Source organism: Mustela nigripes, chromosome X (assembly GCF_022355385.1).
Source record: "Mustela nigripes isolate SB6536 chromosome X, MUSNIG.SB6536, whole genome shotgun sequence".
Classification (NCBI taxonomy): Eukaryota; Metazoa; Chordata; class Mammalia; order Carnivora; family Mustelidae; genus Mustela; species Mustela nigripes.
In genome coordinates, this window is record NC_081575.1 from 36,930,595 (window position 1) to 36,948,282 (window position 17,688).

The window sequence follows — 17,688 nt, forward strand, 5'->3', positions numbered from 1 at the left end:
TAAAAGCTCACTCATTTAAAGGGTGCAATTCATCGGTGCTCCCAAATGTATGAAGCAAACACTGACAAGAGTGAAGGGAGCTATTGACAGCAACACAATAATGGTGGGAGACTTTAATTAATAGCTTGCTTTCAACCTTAGAGAAGATCGGCAAGGAAATGGAGGACACAAACAACACTATGGATCCATTAGAGCTAATACATTGATGGAACTCCTCACTCAGCAACTGAGGAATACACATTTCTTTCAAGTGTACATGGAACATTCTCCAGGATAGAGCACGTTAGGCAGCAAAGCAAGCCTTAGCAAATTTTACGAGGTTGAAATCGTACACAATGCCTTTTCTAATCATAATGGATACAAACTAAAAATCAATAGCAGAAAGACAACGGGAAAATCCCAAGATATTTAACTAAGACATGCGTGAAAGAAGATACCTCAAGAGAAATTTAAAAATACTTTGAACTAAATGAAAATTAAATACAATCTATCAAATTACGTGGGATGTAGCAAAAGCAGTGCCCAGTATTTTTTTTAAAGGAAAAAATTAAGTGTACAATTCAATGGATTTTCATAACTTTTTTGAGTTACGAAAATTTATTTAATTTCACCATAATCTCATTTTAGGAGGTTTTGATCATCCCAGAAAGAAACCGTGTACCTGTTCGCAGTCACTGTTCATCCATCCCTCCCCCTAGGCAACCACCAATCTACTTTGTGTTTCTATAGACTGTTCTAAACATTGGAGAATAAGGTGGTTTATAACCATGCAAGAAAAACATTAAATTTATCATGTTTGGCTATGGGAAACAAATATTGGGGTTTTTTTATTTCACAATACCAAATTCAGTACTCAGAGGATGAATACACCACTACCACTCAAAACAAATCTAAAAGAAGTGCCATTGGCCTTTCAATGCAGGGCTTGAATGAATGCAGAAAAATTCTGGGCCATAACAGCATCATGGGAATACAGGTTTAGGTTTTCAAGTGGATTATCTTGAACAGAATCATTTATCTGGATGTCTCTGCCCCCCCCTCCTTTTTTTTTTTTTAAAGCAAACATATTGGTACCATTACCTTTGACTTATATCTAACTATCATGGCTCTATTCCAAAGAAGTGTTGTGTCAATAGGATAAGATTTACAGCATGAACTATTTAAGAGAAGGTCTCTACATTCTATCTCCTAATGTCTTCTCTTATTCATTCCCTCCTCTTCATGCCCAAGGCCAGTGCCATTGTTCAGGCGCTTAACACCTCTTTTCCAAACAATTGCACTAGTCCTTAGCTACCTCAACACTCAACCTTCTTTATCTTCCACAATGCTTTAGGAATAGGGCCACCATATAGTTCACAAACCAAGACTTTCCTGGGCAAGCTGATATGTACAGTTGCCCTTCTTCAGAATGATTTCACTCTTCCTTACAATGCCTCAAAATTTCCTCCTTGCTACATAATCAAGTCCAAATTTCTTAGTCTGGCATAGAATGCTCTTTACTGTCTAGCATCAATCAATGCCTACCTAACAAGACTAATCTCATATAATTCCTCTACTCTCCATCCCTCCCACTTTAAATCCTAGTAATGCTATCACTATCGAAGGCTTAGGTCTTTGCAGATGCTCCCCCTTTTCCTTTTCTATCTAACCCACAAATTCCTATTTATTACTTAAACATTATCTCAAGTCATCCTAATTTTGTAATTCTTCTCTGATCCCTCTAATAAGATTCTCATGTTTCTTCTTGAGGGAAAAAACCTTGTCTTTTCTTCTCTATAACTTCAGTGTCTAGAACAATGGCTGTCACTGAACAGATATTTATTGACCAAATGAATGAGGACAAGAAAGTATATATTTGAGTGCTAAACTGTGTGCTATAAACAATACCTAGTGTTCAGACCTACCAGTAGATGGTATACCTTGAAATAAAAATAAATGTTTCAGTCCTGGACTGTTTATCAAGCTGTTAGATTTGTTGGTGGTGGGGGTGGTGGTTTGTTTTTTCATAACAGAAGTCCATGTTTCAGTGAAGTTAAATAAGACATACATGATATGTGAGTTGTTATAATGCTTTTTCTCTTGCATTTCCAATCTCAGTCCACTGAACTACTGTCTATCCACTCAGTAGCCCAAATCACAAATCTGGGAGTCCGATCTGACTCATTCCTCTCATTCACTACCTCCATGCGGCTGTCCTCCAAGTTCTGAGCCTGCATCTGTTTACCTCCCAGAGACCTTGTCAATCTGTCCCTTCCTCATTCCTACTGTTCTAGTTGGGCCCTCATTGTTTTTGTCTGGGCTATTCTAACAGCCTCCTTACTGGACTCCCAACTGCTAGCCTCGTCACACTCCAATCTGGGCTCCACACTTCAATCTGACAGGGCGCTCTAAGTGCAAATGCAATCATGTGATTCCCTGGTTCAGAAGTCCTCAAAGCTCCCCCTGATGCCTACAGGGTAAATTTCAAACTCCTTGGCAGGGAGCACAAGGCCTTTCATATCTGACTTTTGCTTCATTCTCCATCTCTTTTCCACCACTTCCCCACTCAGACCTCATTGCTTTGACCATAACAAACTGCAGGTAATGGTGAGCTCTTGCTTGACAGGTAAGCTTCCTTTCTTAAGACTCTAATCCTTCTACCTACCACCAATGATATAATTAAGTGACATTGAATAAGTTAGCATTCCTGGGCATATGCCTTCCTACCATCTAAACTTGCTATTCTCCTGCCTGGAATGTCCTTCTTAAATTTTCAAGCTCCTATTCATGCTTCAGTTTAGCTTTGATGGTGCCTCTTCTAGGAAGACTTCCCTGATTTTTTTTCAAATAAAATTAGTAATTCCCCTTTATTCTACTGTATCTCCTCTCTCTCTTTCTGTCTCTCTTGCCTTTGCACTTACAGTACTTCTCTATACTAAATACACCATGTATCCATCTTTATATATTTGACATCCCCTTATAAACTATGTCTAAAGGACAAGAGTCAGATCTCAATCATTTGTGTATCCTTAGCACCTCCCCAAACAATGTTGTGTGAGAAATACATTAGTTACTCAATTACTGTCTGTTGCATTGAACTCAAATGCAATTAGGCATTTTCTTTTGTGAATGCCCCATATTTTAAGAAAGGGGTTGGAGAATGTATTTTACTTGAGTTACATCTACAGAATGCCACCTTAATTTAACAATTTCTGAATTGCCACTTCACCTTTCAAATCGTCTTACAGATTTCTACATCACTGAGAACTATCCTTATTCAAGTCAGCTGTTAATGGATAAAGGCCTGGACTTGCTTCTTTTTTTTTTTTTTTTTTTTTTTTTCTTTTTTTTTTTTTTTTTTTGTAATGAAATGACAATTTGAAAGTCACTTGAAACCATCATTTTATTAAGGAGTTTATAGTCTTCTAAGAAAGTTATACTATTAAGTTGCTGAGCAAACTCTTTTCCATAGACTGAACAAAAGCAAATAAGCTTCAGCCCAAGCCACTTTCTGAATTATGACCAATTTCAATTGGCAGGGTTCAGTTAATGAGGTTTTATGGTAGTAAATTACTCAACCTTTATTTCCTTGGAATGCAGAGTTTAAAAAAAAAAAACAACTGGAAATAAATCCTTTCATGAGGATTTCCAAAAGACAGCCATTTTGATGAGCTCCTGCCTCTGGATTGAACTGCTGTTCAAATAAAATGGCGTCTCCACACCCACTACCCTTCACAGGAGAGTGTGTGCTGCCATCTACTGATGTGAGGCAAGTGCACAGGAGGTCTTGTTTATGATTCCCAATCACAAAACAAGCTTTTCAAGTGACCTCTTTCATCAGAGCCACTGTAATCGGTTTTTATAAATTACGCTAAGGAAAGGGAAGAAAAACCCCACTGTGACACGACAGGGGAAAACAGTGACAAAAATGAGCAACTCAAAATCAAAAGGATAAAAAAAAAAAAGCCGCACCAAAACAATTTTCCTACCAGGGCAATTTCTTAAATAAGAAGCCAACTATTAATTTGAAAGTATGAGGACTTAATGAATGACTAAATAGTAGTATTTGAAAATAGGGTTCATGGTGTGGTTTCAGTGACAGAAAATCTTACCAGGGTATTTACCTACATATTAAGCTAAGTTGAACTCTGACCATTGAAAAGATTATTCCTTTAGCATACTGAGGAGGTTTGGATTCCTGAGAAAAAAGCAAAAATAATTCTCTAAATTAATATTAGTCCATCTGAGGGGGAAATTAGAAGAGTTTTGAGTGGGGAACACTGGAGAAGGGGAGGGACAAGAAGAGGAGGTGATGGTGGGGCCCAAAATAAATTTCCTGCCTTGTACCATTTTGCTGACAGTGCCTTTTGGAAATTTTCTCTAAAATGTAGGGGTTTCTTTATTTTCCAACAGATTCAGACAGACCACAATGAACAAGCCAGACCCAGGCTATCTGTCTGTGTAAAACTGAAAGATGATCTGTTTATTTCAGCTATTAATGATCCCATAGTCTGGCCCCCACAATCAGCAACTGTGTAGAAGAGGAATAGTCTGGCGGCTCTGTGGTCTGGGCTGCCCACCTCACAGTAATTGGATCCCTGAGCCCAAAGATGGCTGCCCTCCCTCCTTCCCCATGCTTTTGGTGGGATCTGCTCTGGTATGGGCTATAGGCTCTTCCTTGAACTCTCTGGCTCCCAGCCTCCTCTCCTTTGCCTCTTAGCACAGGCTCATTGACTCCTTCCATAAGCTCCAAAGGGGGCCTTGATTCTCTCAATCACTTCTGTATAAGGACCATGCATCTTAGCTCATTGCTGGTTTCAAACATTCTGTCCCACTGGGCGACCCCCACTTTTTTATGTTGCAAAATATGGTGGCTCTCATTTGACAAAAATAATATGATTAAATGTGTACTACTATTTATTGTGCTAGGTGTCTTACATACTTTACCTTGTTTAGTCCTCACCAAATCCCTATCACATTGGTACTAGTACTACTTCCATTTTTCCAATGAAGAAACTGAAATTCAGAGGAGTTGACTGACTGGCCTAAGGACACACAGCTAGTCTGGGCCTATGACTCAGACTCCCTTATGATTCATTCCAAAGCCCAGTCTAGTGTACGATCTTACTAAGGCTTTACATTCATGTAATAAAATGGTAATTAGCATTTACTGAGCACCTACTGTGTACAAGGGACTGTGGCTGTGGTTTTTATATGCCTCATTCTCATTTAATTATTATTATTATGCCATGACATTGGTACTATTGATATCTCCATATTATTCTTTTTAGATGAGGAAAAAGAGGTCAAGGAAAGTTAAATCAGTTGCCCAGAGGAGCACAAGAAAGGGGCTTGTCATTTCTGACTCCAATACTTGTCTTCTTAGTCACAGGTTGAGTTACATAAAATCCATCCTATAGGGGTATCTAGGTGGCTCAGTCATTAAGCATCTGCCTTCTTCTCAGGTCATAATCCCAGGGTCCTGGGATTGAGCCCTGTGTCAGTCTCCCTGAGCCTGCTTCTCCCTCTGCCTCTTGTTTCCCTCTTTCTTTCTGTGTGTCAAATAAATAAATAAATAAAATCTTTAAAAAAAAATCCATCCTATAGACAGAATCCTCAAATGCCATTATGATTCTTATCTCTGATGCTCAGAGGTGTGAAATAAATCATCTGAACGTATAGAGTGAGGCTGTGGCAGAGAGAGAAGGCACATAGGGGGTGCATGTCCACAGATGCAGCAGAAGTAGGAAAGACCCACTTTGCAGACTTTGCAGTACAGCTCAGCCTGGACCCGCTTCATGAAAAGCATTCTACCATTTCTCTGTAGGTTCTCCCTGCCAAGATCTGGAAGCATGAAGTCAGTTTGGCAGTTACAGGTGGCCTACAGACCAGAGAGAAAGTGAGTCTCCCAAAGCCCGAGCAGTTTCAAGTTGAGAAGAAAACACCCAATCCTTCATTTATAAATGTAATCAAAGGCAGCTTACTCCTCTTCATCATGTTGCTCAGGGCAGGGCAGAATACACAAGCAATAAGAGTGACCATGGTTCAGGCACCATTACAGTCTGCAAGGAAAGCCACATTTTGGCACAAGAGAAGAATGCTCGTCTCTCTGTCAGTAAGTATAAGAAACCTAAAAATGCATCTGCATTCTCATAAATCAATTAAGATTTGAAACAAAGACCCATCATAGTCTTTTTTTTTAATGAAAGCAAAGCTGTCAGATTTTAAAAATCTAATAAAATCTCACAGGGTCATATCTACATGTATGAAATAAAGAAAAGATTTGAGGTAACTGTCTGAATAATTGAATAGGAATTATTCAGAAAAGTCTTTCTTTTACCTTCCCTCTTCTATATATAGAGAGCTGGGATATGCAGAAGCAAAGTGGGTTAATAGAACTAGTGTAACCTTTGAAGGCAAACAGAGTTGAGTTCAAACTCGGGTTCCACCACTCATTTTAGTTTGGTAACCTGGTCTCTTTATTTTTTTGAGGCTTAATTTCAGCGATCTATCAAATGAGGATATTTAAATCTACCCCAAGATATTATGAAAATTAAACCTTACCATGTATGTAAAGTGGCCAGCACTGAGAAATCTCAATAGATGCAAATTATTACTACTGTTATTACAGCAAATAGTAGGTATTAGCACCAGAGGCATATTTAATCATGTATAGTAAAGTCAGATGGCTGAAGTCCCAGTGATTCCGGTTCCAAACGCTCACTGCCAGCCTTTGCCTTTCCAAATACATCTAGCTCAGAATGTCTCAACCTCAACACTACTGACATTCGGGGCTGAATAATTCTTTGTCACAGAAGGGAAAGGAGCAGCATGTCTTTAGCAATGTAGACATTTTCGAAACATACCTAGCCTCTATCCACTACAGGCCAGTAGCCTTCCCTGTGCTGTGACTATAAACATGTCTCTGGATATTGCCAAGTATTTCCTGGAGGGGCAAGATGGCCCCACAAGCACTTATGCAGAGTTTCCCTGAGGTATCCAGTGGGAACCACTCTCTTCCTTCCCTGAGGTGAGATGGAAATTTGCATGAAACCAGACAGCTTCCTTTTCTCTAATTGTATTACATTATTGAATCTTATTATCCAAATAAAATCGTAAGTTTCCTGATGGCAGGAAATTGTTTTTCTATGGTTTCCTCCAAAGCTTCTTACATAGAAAAGACAAGCAGGGACTCAGTCAAGGTACATGTTTTTTTGCTCACTCTTTCATTCATTCACTCAAAAAGCATCTGTTAAATACCTTTATGTACCAAGCACCTTTTTTTTAAAGAGCTGGACATTCAGGGAAAGGAGACACAGTCCTCTCCCATTTGAGTTGGGGTTCGAAGGATGAAGAGGAGTTAGTAAGACTGAGGGCACTGATTGTAGATAACCAGAAATGTGTTAGATGCTTCTGGATCATGAGTTTAATGACTGTGTTTCACAGACCTTTGGCTCTTCTCAGCGGACAATGTCTTTTTCTTAAATCTCCTCGATCCAGAAAGCTAACTGAAAGAGGATTGTTTTGTGAAACTGGAGTGAGTGTGTATGCACAAGTGTGTACGCAATCATGACACCATGGGAGGGAGTTTGGGAGCATTTGCTGGCCCTGTTCCCCTTTTCCACATAGAAATGCTCCTAAGTTAAGGGAAAAGACTATATTACTATGGCTGCTGGTTTTGATTGACTGCAATGAGCCCTGAGCTTGCCTTATCTATTGTGATGGATCATTTGGGAGACCTCGGGGGATGATCAAAAGATATGTCATTAGATTATTTTATTCTTTTCGGGAGCATCATTTTAAAGTAAAACACTGTTTAATTCATCATGTCAAGTTTTCACCTTAATTGATTTTATCAAGCGAAAATATTTAGTTTCTGTCAAATTTGGAGCATGGGGGAAGGAGTGATTTGGAATACAGAGCAAGTTCAAACTTTTACATCTTTTGACTTCAGGGAGTCTAGAGTTCATGCAAGGAGGCCCAAACTTTGAAAAGATCAGTACCCACTTTAAGTGTTTTACAAGAGACCATCCCATGAAGAAATGATGGCAGAAAACAAAAGAAATCAAAACAAAATACTCCCCAAACTCACTTAGCTTCTCTAGGATCTCCTCGTCTGTCATCTTAGATTTTTTCCTTTGCCGATCCGTGTTTCTGTACAAAGTACTGGAGTTGGCATTCTCAGCAGAAGGTGGTGTGACCTCTTTATTTGGTGCTGCTGGTGAAGCAATGGATTCCAGCACAGAACGAGTGTAGATCTTAAAGATAAGAAAACAATTCTACGATGAAAACAGTAGGCCAGGAAAAGGGTTATGAAGTCAACATGTTGTCATGGCAATGAGGTTTTATTTTTTTTCATTAACACAAAATTTTAAAGCAGTTTTTGGTTCACAGTCAAGTTGAGAGGAAGGTACAGATTTCCCAACTGCCCTCTGTGCCCACACATCATAGCCTCCCCCATTGCCAACACCCCCTGCCCAGTGTAGGACATTCCTGACAACTGATGAACCTACACTGATGTGTCATAATCACCCAAAGTCCATGGTTTACATACAGTTCTCTCTTAGGGTATACATTCTATAGGTTTGGACAAATGTATAATGATGTGTATCTGCCACAATGGCAATGGAGTTTTGTTATTTCCCCAAGAATCCTCTGTGCCTTGACTATTCATTCCACTTCCATGCCCCAACCCCGACCCCTGGTGAGTTTTTAAAGTCAAGTGATTAATTAATTATTAAGCAAGAGCTTCAAGTTGCTTCAAATATACTGTTCTTGAAAGCTCTCAGGATCCCACTTTCTGAGGTTCCCCATATATGCTGTGCTAATTCTGACCTTGGTGCCCCTGCTTAGGCAGTTCTTCTTACTTGATTCACATGGATTTTCCTTCTCTAATTTAACTTCGGTAGCAATCTTATAACTTAGCACTTATTTGCATGTTGTTTGGTATCATTCTCTAATTGTCACGTACCATCTTGTATCCCCAAAGAGCAACCTCAACAAAGGTTGTACCTGATATTCTAGTTCAGGGAACACAGTAGATACTCAATAGGTAGGCGTGGATGGACTAGATTCTGACTCTACAGTTGTTCCAGAGGACATCTTTTGAGTCATTTAGAAACAGTCATTCGTGACTTACTGATTTTGTATGCTCGGGTCTCGGTGCGATAACTGGTGGGGGCTCGTTGTCGTCTTCTTCTTCTTCCTCTTCTTCATCTTCTTCTTCAGACACTGGAGGAGCCAAAGGAGGCTCTGATGCTGTTTTTGTACTCTTATGACAAAAACAAAGGTTAGAGACCAGGTATTAACATCCCATTGTTTTTCTCAGAAATGAGAAAAGGGAAATGGAATATTGGATCACATAGGGATATGAAAAAAAAAAAACCCTGCACCTTTTACAAATTAGCAGAGCCTCTACATTTTGGTGACCGGGACTGCCCACATTCCGAGGTAAATTCAGGTCATGGTTTTAAACATCATGACATTTTTAAAAAAAAATCTTTCTTATTTTCCACTGAGCTCAGAAACAGTGAGCTATTCATTTAGTATTTGAGAGTTCAATGTTTTGGAAATCAATGAATAATATATTTTAAAAATGTTATTAAAGCCTTGAATTTGTACTGGGCCGATTGTCAATTTGTTGATTGATAGTTTGTCGACCAGAAAAGGGCTGTTTTGTGCCTAAAGATCAGAGCATGCATATGGATATGGTATTAATACAGCTCTGCAAATACTCACTAAGTACAAGCAAGCCCATAAATGTTGCTTCCCTGTTCAGCCTCCTGGAAAGAAGCACTCAGAAAATAACAGACATGAAGATCTAAGGAATATTCATCAACATAAATAATTATTCAGTCTTAACCAACAGGTATAAATGGTGCTTTGCAATGTTAAAAACTGCAATACCACCACCAAAAACAACTATCATCGTATCTAGGATCGGTTCTTCATCATTCATATCAATGCAGGGGTAAAAATGGTTCCAAAGCTGAATTTTGAAAGCACCTTGACCGTGGTTCTCAAATTGTGGTCCCCAGGCCAGCATCATCACCAGGAACTTGTTAGAAATGCAAATTCTTGGACTCTACCCACACTAATGAATCATAACTCTGGGAGTGGGGCATAATAGTGTGTTATGACAAGCCTTCCAGGTGATTCTGGTTCAGGCTCAAGTTTAAAAATCACTGAATAATGATAGAGGTCTGTGTTGTCCATGGCTAATGAACAATTCCAATGTGACTAGTCTGAATTGAGGTGTGTTGTAAGTGTAACATATATATTGCATGCTGAATATATTACATGAAAAAAACTGTAAAATAGTTCCGTGGTGAAAGACATTTCCTTTTATGTTGTGTATATGCTGAAATGATAATATTTTTAATACATTTGGCTAAGTAAAATGTCATTAAAAATTTCATCTATTTCTTTTTTTTTTTCTATGTGGTTACTAGAAAATTTAAAGTTACATATATGGCTTTTATGACATTCATTTCTATTGGAAAGCATTACTATGGATGGTTTTTTATTTTTTGGTGTGTGTGTATGTATTGGTTTTTGGTTGATGCCTTTGGGTATACTGGCTCAAACTAGTCCTAAAAAATAATTTTCATTTCTTGAGGACAAAACTCCTAAGTTAAATGCAGAGAGCCTAATAATAGACTGTAACATCAAAGGACCTCAGCCTATGGTTGAAATTCAACTCGGGTCTTCTACAATCATGTATAAATTGATGGTAGAGCTATAAGATTCAATCATATATCTGATCAGAGATGGCAAGATTTATCTACTGTGCAAAGGAAGACAACTTAGAATTTATAAGAAAGTATTTGAAAGAATATCTGCTTGCCCTGATACACATAATGAGTGGCTCATAGACTGAAATTTATATGCTTAGTTGATATTGGTTTTCTTATTTATACACCTGTAATTTAGTCCTAATTTGTCCAAAATAGCTAAGCTATTATGTTGTACTATAGCTGTGTGGAAAGTGACATGTGTTAATGACATTAAATTGCCAGAAAAAAAAATCAGTTTCTTCTTGTAAAAGACTAATTCTTCAAGGCACTTCAGTGGGGAAACTTAGAAATTGTTTCTAGTTTATCGGTGTTTGCTTTGAGATTATTTTGTTTCAGAAAGTTCTGCTCTACCTTACGCCAGCTGGGATCAAGAATGCACCCAATCATTGTTCACTGGCAGAAGGGTAGAACTGCATATAAACGGACTACTTGTTATATGGCAAATGAAGCTATCTAATCTATCAGGCAATATGAACTATGGTTAGGAACAGTAAGCTTTCCATGAGCCTATGAAAATATCTAAAGTCAGAAATAAGTCATTGCCTCCAAAATGTAACAAAAAACTATTAAAATCTAAAGTAAGTAATGTCTAATGACTTGTCTATGAAGTATATATGTCAACTTCACGTAGTGACTTCAAGTTAGTAGTTACAGACACTTCACTGCATTAAAAACCAAACTGTAGATTAGATTGTCTTTAGAAACCACTGCTGAGTAGTCATAATGACTTCCAATAAATGATACCTAACCAAAAATTCAGTGTTACTTGTAATCACATAATTTCAAAATCAATATTTTTAAAATATCACTTTAAAGAGTTTACAGCAAAAAAAAATTATATGGGGCAGAGGTGCCCTTTAATATATTTGATATAACACACCATGTAGTCTCCATAAATGAGAATGTATATACAGCCTACAAGGATCTAAAAATGCCCTTTGCCAAATAAAATGGGCCTAGGTCTAGATTTCTCAGACTGGTACAAAGACTAAGCAGTACTACTGACCAAGAGGTAACCATGTACATCTCAATGGTGACTGTTTAACTAAAGAAGAGCTGTCTGCAAAATGTCACTGTTTCTTAACATTCATTACTAACCTCACTATTCCTGTTTCATATGGGGGGCACTCCCCATCTCTGAGGACAGAAAAAGGGCTGTTAGGAAACCTAAAGTTTTTCACCTTCTGAAGGTATGTGGGGGAGGAAGAAGACCAATGTTTCTGTTTATCTGGGACCAGACACTATACTATTATGTTGGCTGGTTGGTTAGATAGAATGTGTAGCTTTCAGGGGACATTGTTTTTGTTTGTTTGTTTTTAGATTTTATTTATTTACTTGACATACAGAGAGAGAGAGAGAGAGGGAGAGAGAGAGAGCATGCACAAGCAGGGGGAGCGGCAGGCAGAGAGAGAGGGAGAAGCAGGCTTCCCCTGAGCAAAGAACCCAATGTGGGGCTCGATCCAGGATCCCAGGATCATGACCTGAGCTAAAGGCAGACACTTAACCAACTGAGCAATGCAAGCGCCCCAGGGGACATTACTTTTTGCATGACAGATGGGCCAGGGAACATGAGCTGACCCAGAACATAGCTAGAACACCAGGTGTTGGTCCTGAGGACTGAAATCAACATAATTTCCTGGCCCCACGTTAAGTAAGAATAGGACCAGGCATACTTACCCATCCCTGTGTAAAGAATACTGGGGCTGGGCCTACTTTCTTTTCCCTGTGTTAAACAGCATCAGGTGAGAGCATATTTTCCTGTTCTTATGTTAAACACTATGAGAACAAGCAAAACTAGCAGTTTCTTACTTCAAGAAATGCTTATTCTTAGAAGATAAGACTGAACCAACTGAAGCATTTTACTTAGTAAGAATAACAGCTTGTTCACCAAGACTCTTTTGAAGACTCTCACTTCACCAACCTAAAGCTATTTAATCACAAACACTGCACAATCCTAACCTGTACCTTGCCTTGTAAGACATGCTTTAAAATCACACAGCCATGAGGTGCCTGGGTGGCTCAGTGGGTTAAGCGTCAGGCTCTGGATTTATGCTCCGGTCATGATCTCAGGGAACTGAGACTGAGCCCCACATAGGGCCCATCAGGAAGTCTGCCTCTCTCTCTCTCTCCCTCTGCCCCTCTCCCCCTCAAACAAATAAATAGATGTTTAAAAATAAAATCAAGGCTACTTAGGTGGCTTAGTCAGGTTAGTGACTGCCTTTAGCGCACGTCATGATCCCAGGGTCTGGGTACTGAGTCCTAGGTCAGGCTCCCTTTTTATCACAGTCTGCTTCTTCCTCTCTCTCTCTGCTTCACTCTCTCATGTGTGTACTCTCACTCTCCAATAAATAAATAAAATCTTAAAATGAAATAAAATAAAATCATATAGCCATGCTCTAAAACCCTATAAATGTTCTTTCCTGACATCCCCTTTTTAATACACTGCAAAACTCTATAAAGGGAGGGCTCTTTCTTGCTGCTAGAGTTTAATAAACAGCTTGGCTTACTAACAGGTTTTGCTAGTAATGTTTTTGCAGATCACAGGTATAATGTTGGTACGCTCTCCCTTCTAGGCTGAGAGTAACTATGTCTGTCTAAACTTGAAAAAGAGGGGTGCCTGGGTGGTTCAGCCATTGAATGTCTGCCTTTGGCTCAGGTCATGATCCCAGGGTCCTGGGATCAAGCCCCACATCAGGCTTCCTGTTCTGCAGGAAGCCTACTTTTCCCTATCTCAATCCCCCTGTGTTCCCTCTCTCACGGTGTCTCTGTCAAATAATAATAAAAAAAAAATACTTGAAAAAGAATGTCGATAGATATTCTGGTTTCTCTTCAGATGATAACTGGAGGGGAGGTGTGTGGGGTGTTGGGTGAAATAGGGGATGGGGATTCAAAAGGGCACTTGCTGTGATGAGAGCCGGGTGTCTTATGGAAGTGTGGAAACCACACTGTACACTTGAAATTCATATTAATTACAATGTATGTTAACTAGCTGGAATTAAACCAGTGAGTAAAGAATGTTTTTGTCTTACTGAAAATTTATGATACTATTCTTGTGCCCATGGTGGGGCAAGGGAGGTGATTATTGACATAAGCGGGGTCCTGGAGGCTTTTAGAACTCTGAAGCCTTTGGCCGATCTCTCCAGAAGGATACAGGTAGGTATGCACTTTTCCATATAAATTCTATTTTATTCTCTTCTATTCTATTCCATTCCATATAAATTCACAGAGATCTTATGAAGCCAATCCCTATGGACTCTAAGCTATAAACCCTGCTCTAGACAATACCTCAGATAGAGGAACTGCCTTAGGAAATTCTTCTTTCTTTGAGCTTCCTTGTTAAAGGTCAAAGGAATTAGAAGTAGAGACTTTGGAGACTCCAGATCATGCTAAGTGTGGTCTATGGGCCATTTCTGGTGCTTGCTTAAGATGCGGATTTCAGGGTTCCATTCCATTTTGACTTGCACCTTCTCCAGGCAGATCTGATACACACTGAAGTACAGTGTGTATGAACAAAATAAACCAGTACTTCGAATTGAAAGCTCAGTCTGTGTCAACTGAACAAATCAGGCATGACATTCTTGGGACAAATCATGACACAGTCACAGTATTTCTCTGGGCACAAATCATGGCATAGTTGCAGTATTGTTGCTATTCTACTCAAGATACTAGTCCAAGATTCTAAACGCATTTCTTTCCTCTCAATAGTCCAATACAAATATAAGATTTTAAAGTAGTCTTAAACTGAAGAGTAGGTCCCTGAACAGTATTTAGCATTTAATACACTCACATCAAAGAAGCTACCATAAGTGAGTAGTAAAGCAGATGTCACAGGACTAAGGGAGGGACTGCTGAATTCAATATTAATGAGATAGTCAATCGTTTAAAATATTTAGTGACTACAACACTTCTTCCATGGTAATTCCCACCCAGGCTATTAGAGGATGCCAAAACTGGTGATCAGTTTAGGCTCTGTCGATAAGGGATTGTCCAATTCCATTAAATCAGATCTTAAAGAGTAGTCAGGTCTACTTGGGAGTGTTTCTAATGCAAGAAAGCCTAAGGACCATCAAGGCAATCTCCCCCTGGAATTATAAGGAGAGCACAAGGTGCTCTCAATTCCCCATTCCTAAGTAACTGAGTTCCACTGAAGGGATCCAACCTAAACTTAAGGGTCTAATCCAGCTCATTCAATCAATAGAAACCCAGCCTCAGTTACTTGGTTTAATTAGTATCTCCACCTGGGAGTCCTACCAGCTCTTCAGACTCCAAACTATCCAATAGGAAACTCAGCATGTGCTCATGGAAATTTGTAACTCCCAAAAGATGGCATCTTCACCCTTCTGCCCACCCATGTATCACTTGAAGCCTATAATCACCTTTGACCTTGACCTTTCCTCCAACATCCAATTAATAACCTTAACATTTGAACCTCATCTCCATTCCTGCTACCACCATCTCCATTAGGCCCTTGTTACCTATGGCCTGGATGCTTACGGGACTCCTCCAACTGACCTCCCCTTCATCCAGCCTCACCTTCCGCCCTTAATTCACTCTGGATGTTTGCTGTCAGGTAACCGTTCCCAAAGCGTAAGCTTTCATTGCCTAATTCTCCTGTTCCAAAAAACTCCAAAAACTTCCCAATGTATACTGGAAAAGGCCAGATTTCTCCCTCCCTCCCTCCTTTCCTTTTTAATTTAAAGTTTTTGTAGTGAACATACAGTGCAATATTGGTTTCTGGAGTAGAATTTAGTGCTTCATCACTTACAACACCCAGTGTTCATCATGACAAGTGCCCTCATTACTACCCTTCACCCCTATAGCCCATCCCCCTCCCTGCCTCCCTCCACCAACCCTCAGTTTGTTTTCTACCATTAAGAGTCTCTCATGGTTGGTTTCCCTCTCTTCCTTTCCCTGCCCCCTTCCTATACATTCATCTCTTCTGTTTCTTAAATTCCACATATGAGTGACATCATATGTTTGTCTTTCTCTGACTGACTGACTTCACTTAGCATCACACACTCTAGCTCCATCCACATTGTTGCAAATAGGCCAGGTTTCTTGGAATACCATTTTAAGGGCCCCAATGATTTGGCTCCAACTTAATATTCAAGGCTTAATTCCTATGATTCTTTTTCTTGCAACTTTCTTCATTCAAAACCACACCATTTTGTCCCCATGCTCTCCTCATTACTGTTCCCTTTCTTATGTTTTTCCTTTTGCTTAGAATGTCTTTCCCCATCTTTACAGATCCAATCCCACCAGACCTTCACAATCTAGCTCAAATGCAGCCTTTTTTTATGAAGCATTTTCCAACTCAACATTCAACAAATATGTACCAAGTACCTACAGAGCTTTAAGCCCTTTGAGACAATGGCCTACTTCCTTTTTCCTACCCAGCTGAAAATAATCTCTTTTCTCTGAGTTCTCATAGCAAATGGACATATTTTATGGCATGTAACATGGTCCATATTGTATTTTGTTTCTTGACATGCATACTTCTCTTCCCTTACCAGAATAAGCTCCAGATTTCCTAGTGCTTGTAAGAGGGCACTTGATAAATATATGTGAAAAAAGTAAATATCCAGTTGTTTGATCTCCAAACAGTGAGAACATCATTTTTTTTTCTGATTTGGTGGAATATTTTGATCATTATGTAGATGTAGTTTGAATTCCACAAGCAAAACCAGTAGAAGCAAGCTCAAAAGAAAGGGACAGTAATTCAGGAGATATAAACCATTGACAAAAATAAAAACCATTCTACTAACCATCCTAATAGGTTAGCATTTAGAATAACTGACCTACCTACCTAAAAAAAATACCAACTATTTCTTTGCCAGAATACCCAGGTCATATTTATTATATAATAATGATATTAAGTAAATCAAGGGAGGAAAGGTAAGTTTGATCAAGGAAGACTGGCATTTTTGCTTTAGCTTATATTTAATAAACATATAGTATGCACTAGGTAGTATACTAAATATTTTATATGCATTATCATATCACATTCAGTATTCATACAATAAGACTAAACACCTAATGTCCAGAGACTTCATCTTTTCTTTTCTTTTTATGTTTAATTGTGGTAAAATATACATGACATAAAATTTACCATCTTAGCCATTTTTAAATGTACAGTTCAGTAGTGCTAAGTATATACACATTGTTGTGCAAGCAATCTCCAGAACACTTTTCATCTTGCAAAAATCAAACTCAGTATACAGAGTACCCTGTATCTCCTGAGTAGAACCATATAGCATTTGTCTTTTCATGACTGGATTATTTCACTTGGCATAATGTCCTCAAGGTTCATTCATGTGGTAGCATGTTCAATGTGTCAGAATGTCCTTTTTTTTTTTTTTTTAAGAAGGCTCCATTCTCAGCAGAGAGTGCAAAATGAGGCTTGAACTTATGACCCTGAGCTCAACACCTGAGACAAGATCAAGACCTGAGCCAATATCAAAAGTTGGACACCCAACCGACTGAGCCACCCAGGCACCCCAGATTGTCCTTCCTTTTTAAGGCTGAATAATATTCTATGGCATGAATATATCACCTTTATTAATCCATTCATCTGTTGATGGGCAAATGGGTTGCTCCCACCTTTCATATATTGTGAATAATGCCACTATGAACATGGGTATACATATAAAAAATCTGTGTGAAAACCTGCTGTCAATTCTTTTGGGAATCAACCCAGTAGTGGGCTTGCTGGATCACATGGCAATTCTATTTTTAATTGCCACACTATTTCATAGTCTTTACTCATTACCACTATTGATTTATTGCTATCACCCTTATTGCCCAGGGTGACATGAAGCAGGCCAGAATCTGTCCTCTATAAAAGGTTGATCATCCAGTACTCTTTGAAGCAACAGTTAGGAAACTCACTAATGTTATTTATTTCAAAATAAAA

The 17,688-nt window shown here is 38.9% G+C and overlaps 1 protein-coding gene across 9 annotated transcripts in view; it reads right to left on the minus strand.

The window, feature by feature from the left end:
* Positions 1 to 17,688, minus strand: part of PAK3 (p21 (RAC1) activated kinase 3) — a 241,838-nt gene that overhangs the window by 42,395 nt on the left and 181,755 nt on the right. For all 9 annotated transcript variants that reach the window (XM_059384573.1, XM_059384574.1, XM_059384572.1 and 6 more), the window contains 2 exons: positions 9,119 to 9,250; positions 8,072 to 8,237 (listed from right to left, as the gene is read on the minus strand). In XM_059384573.1, the coding sequence (XP_059240556.1) occupies positions 8,072 to 8,237; positions 9,119 to 9,250 (298 nt within the window). The remainder of the gene's footprint in view (positions 1 to 8,071; positions 8,238 to 9,118; positions 9,251 to 17,688) is intronic.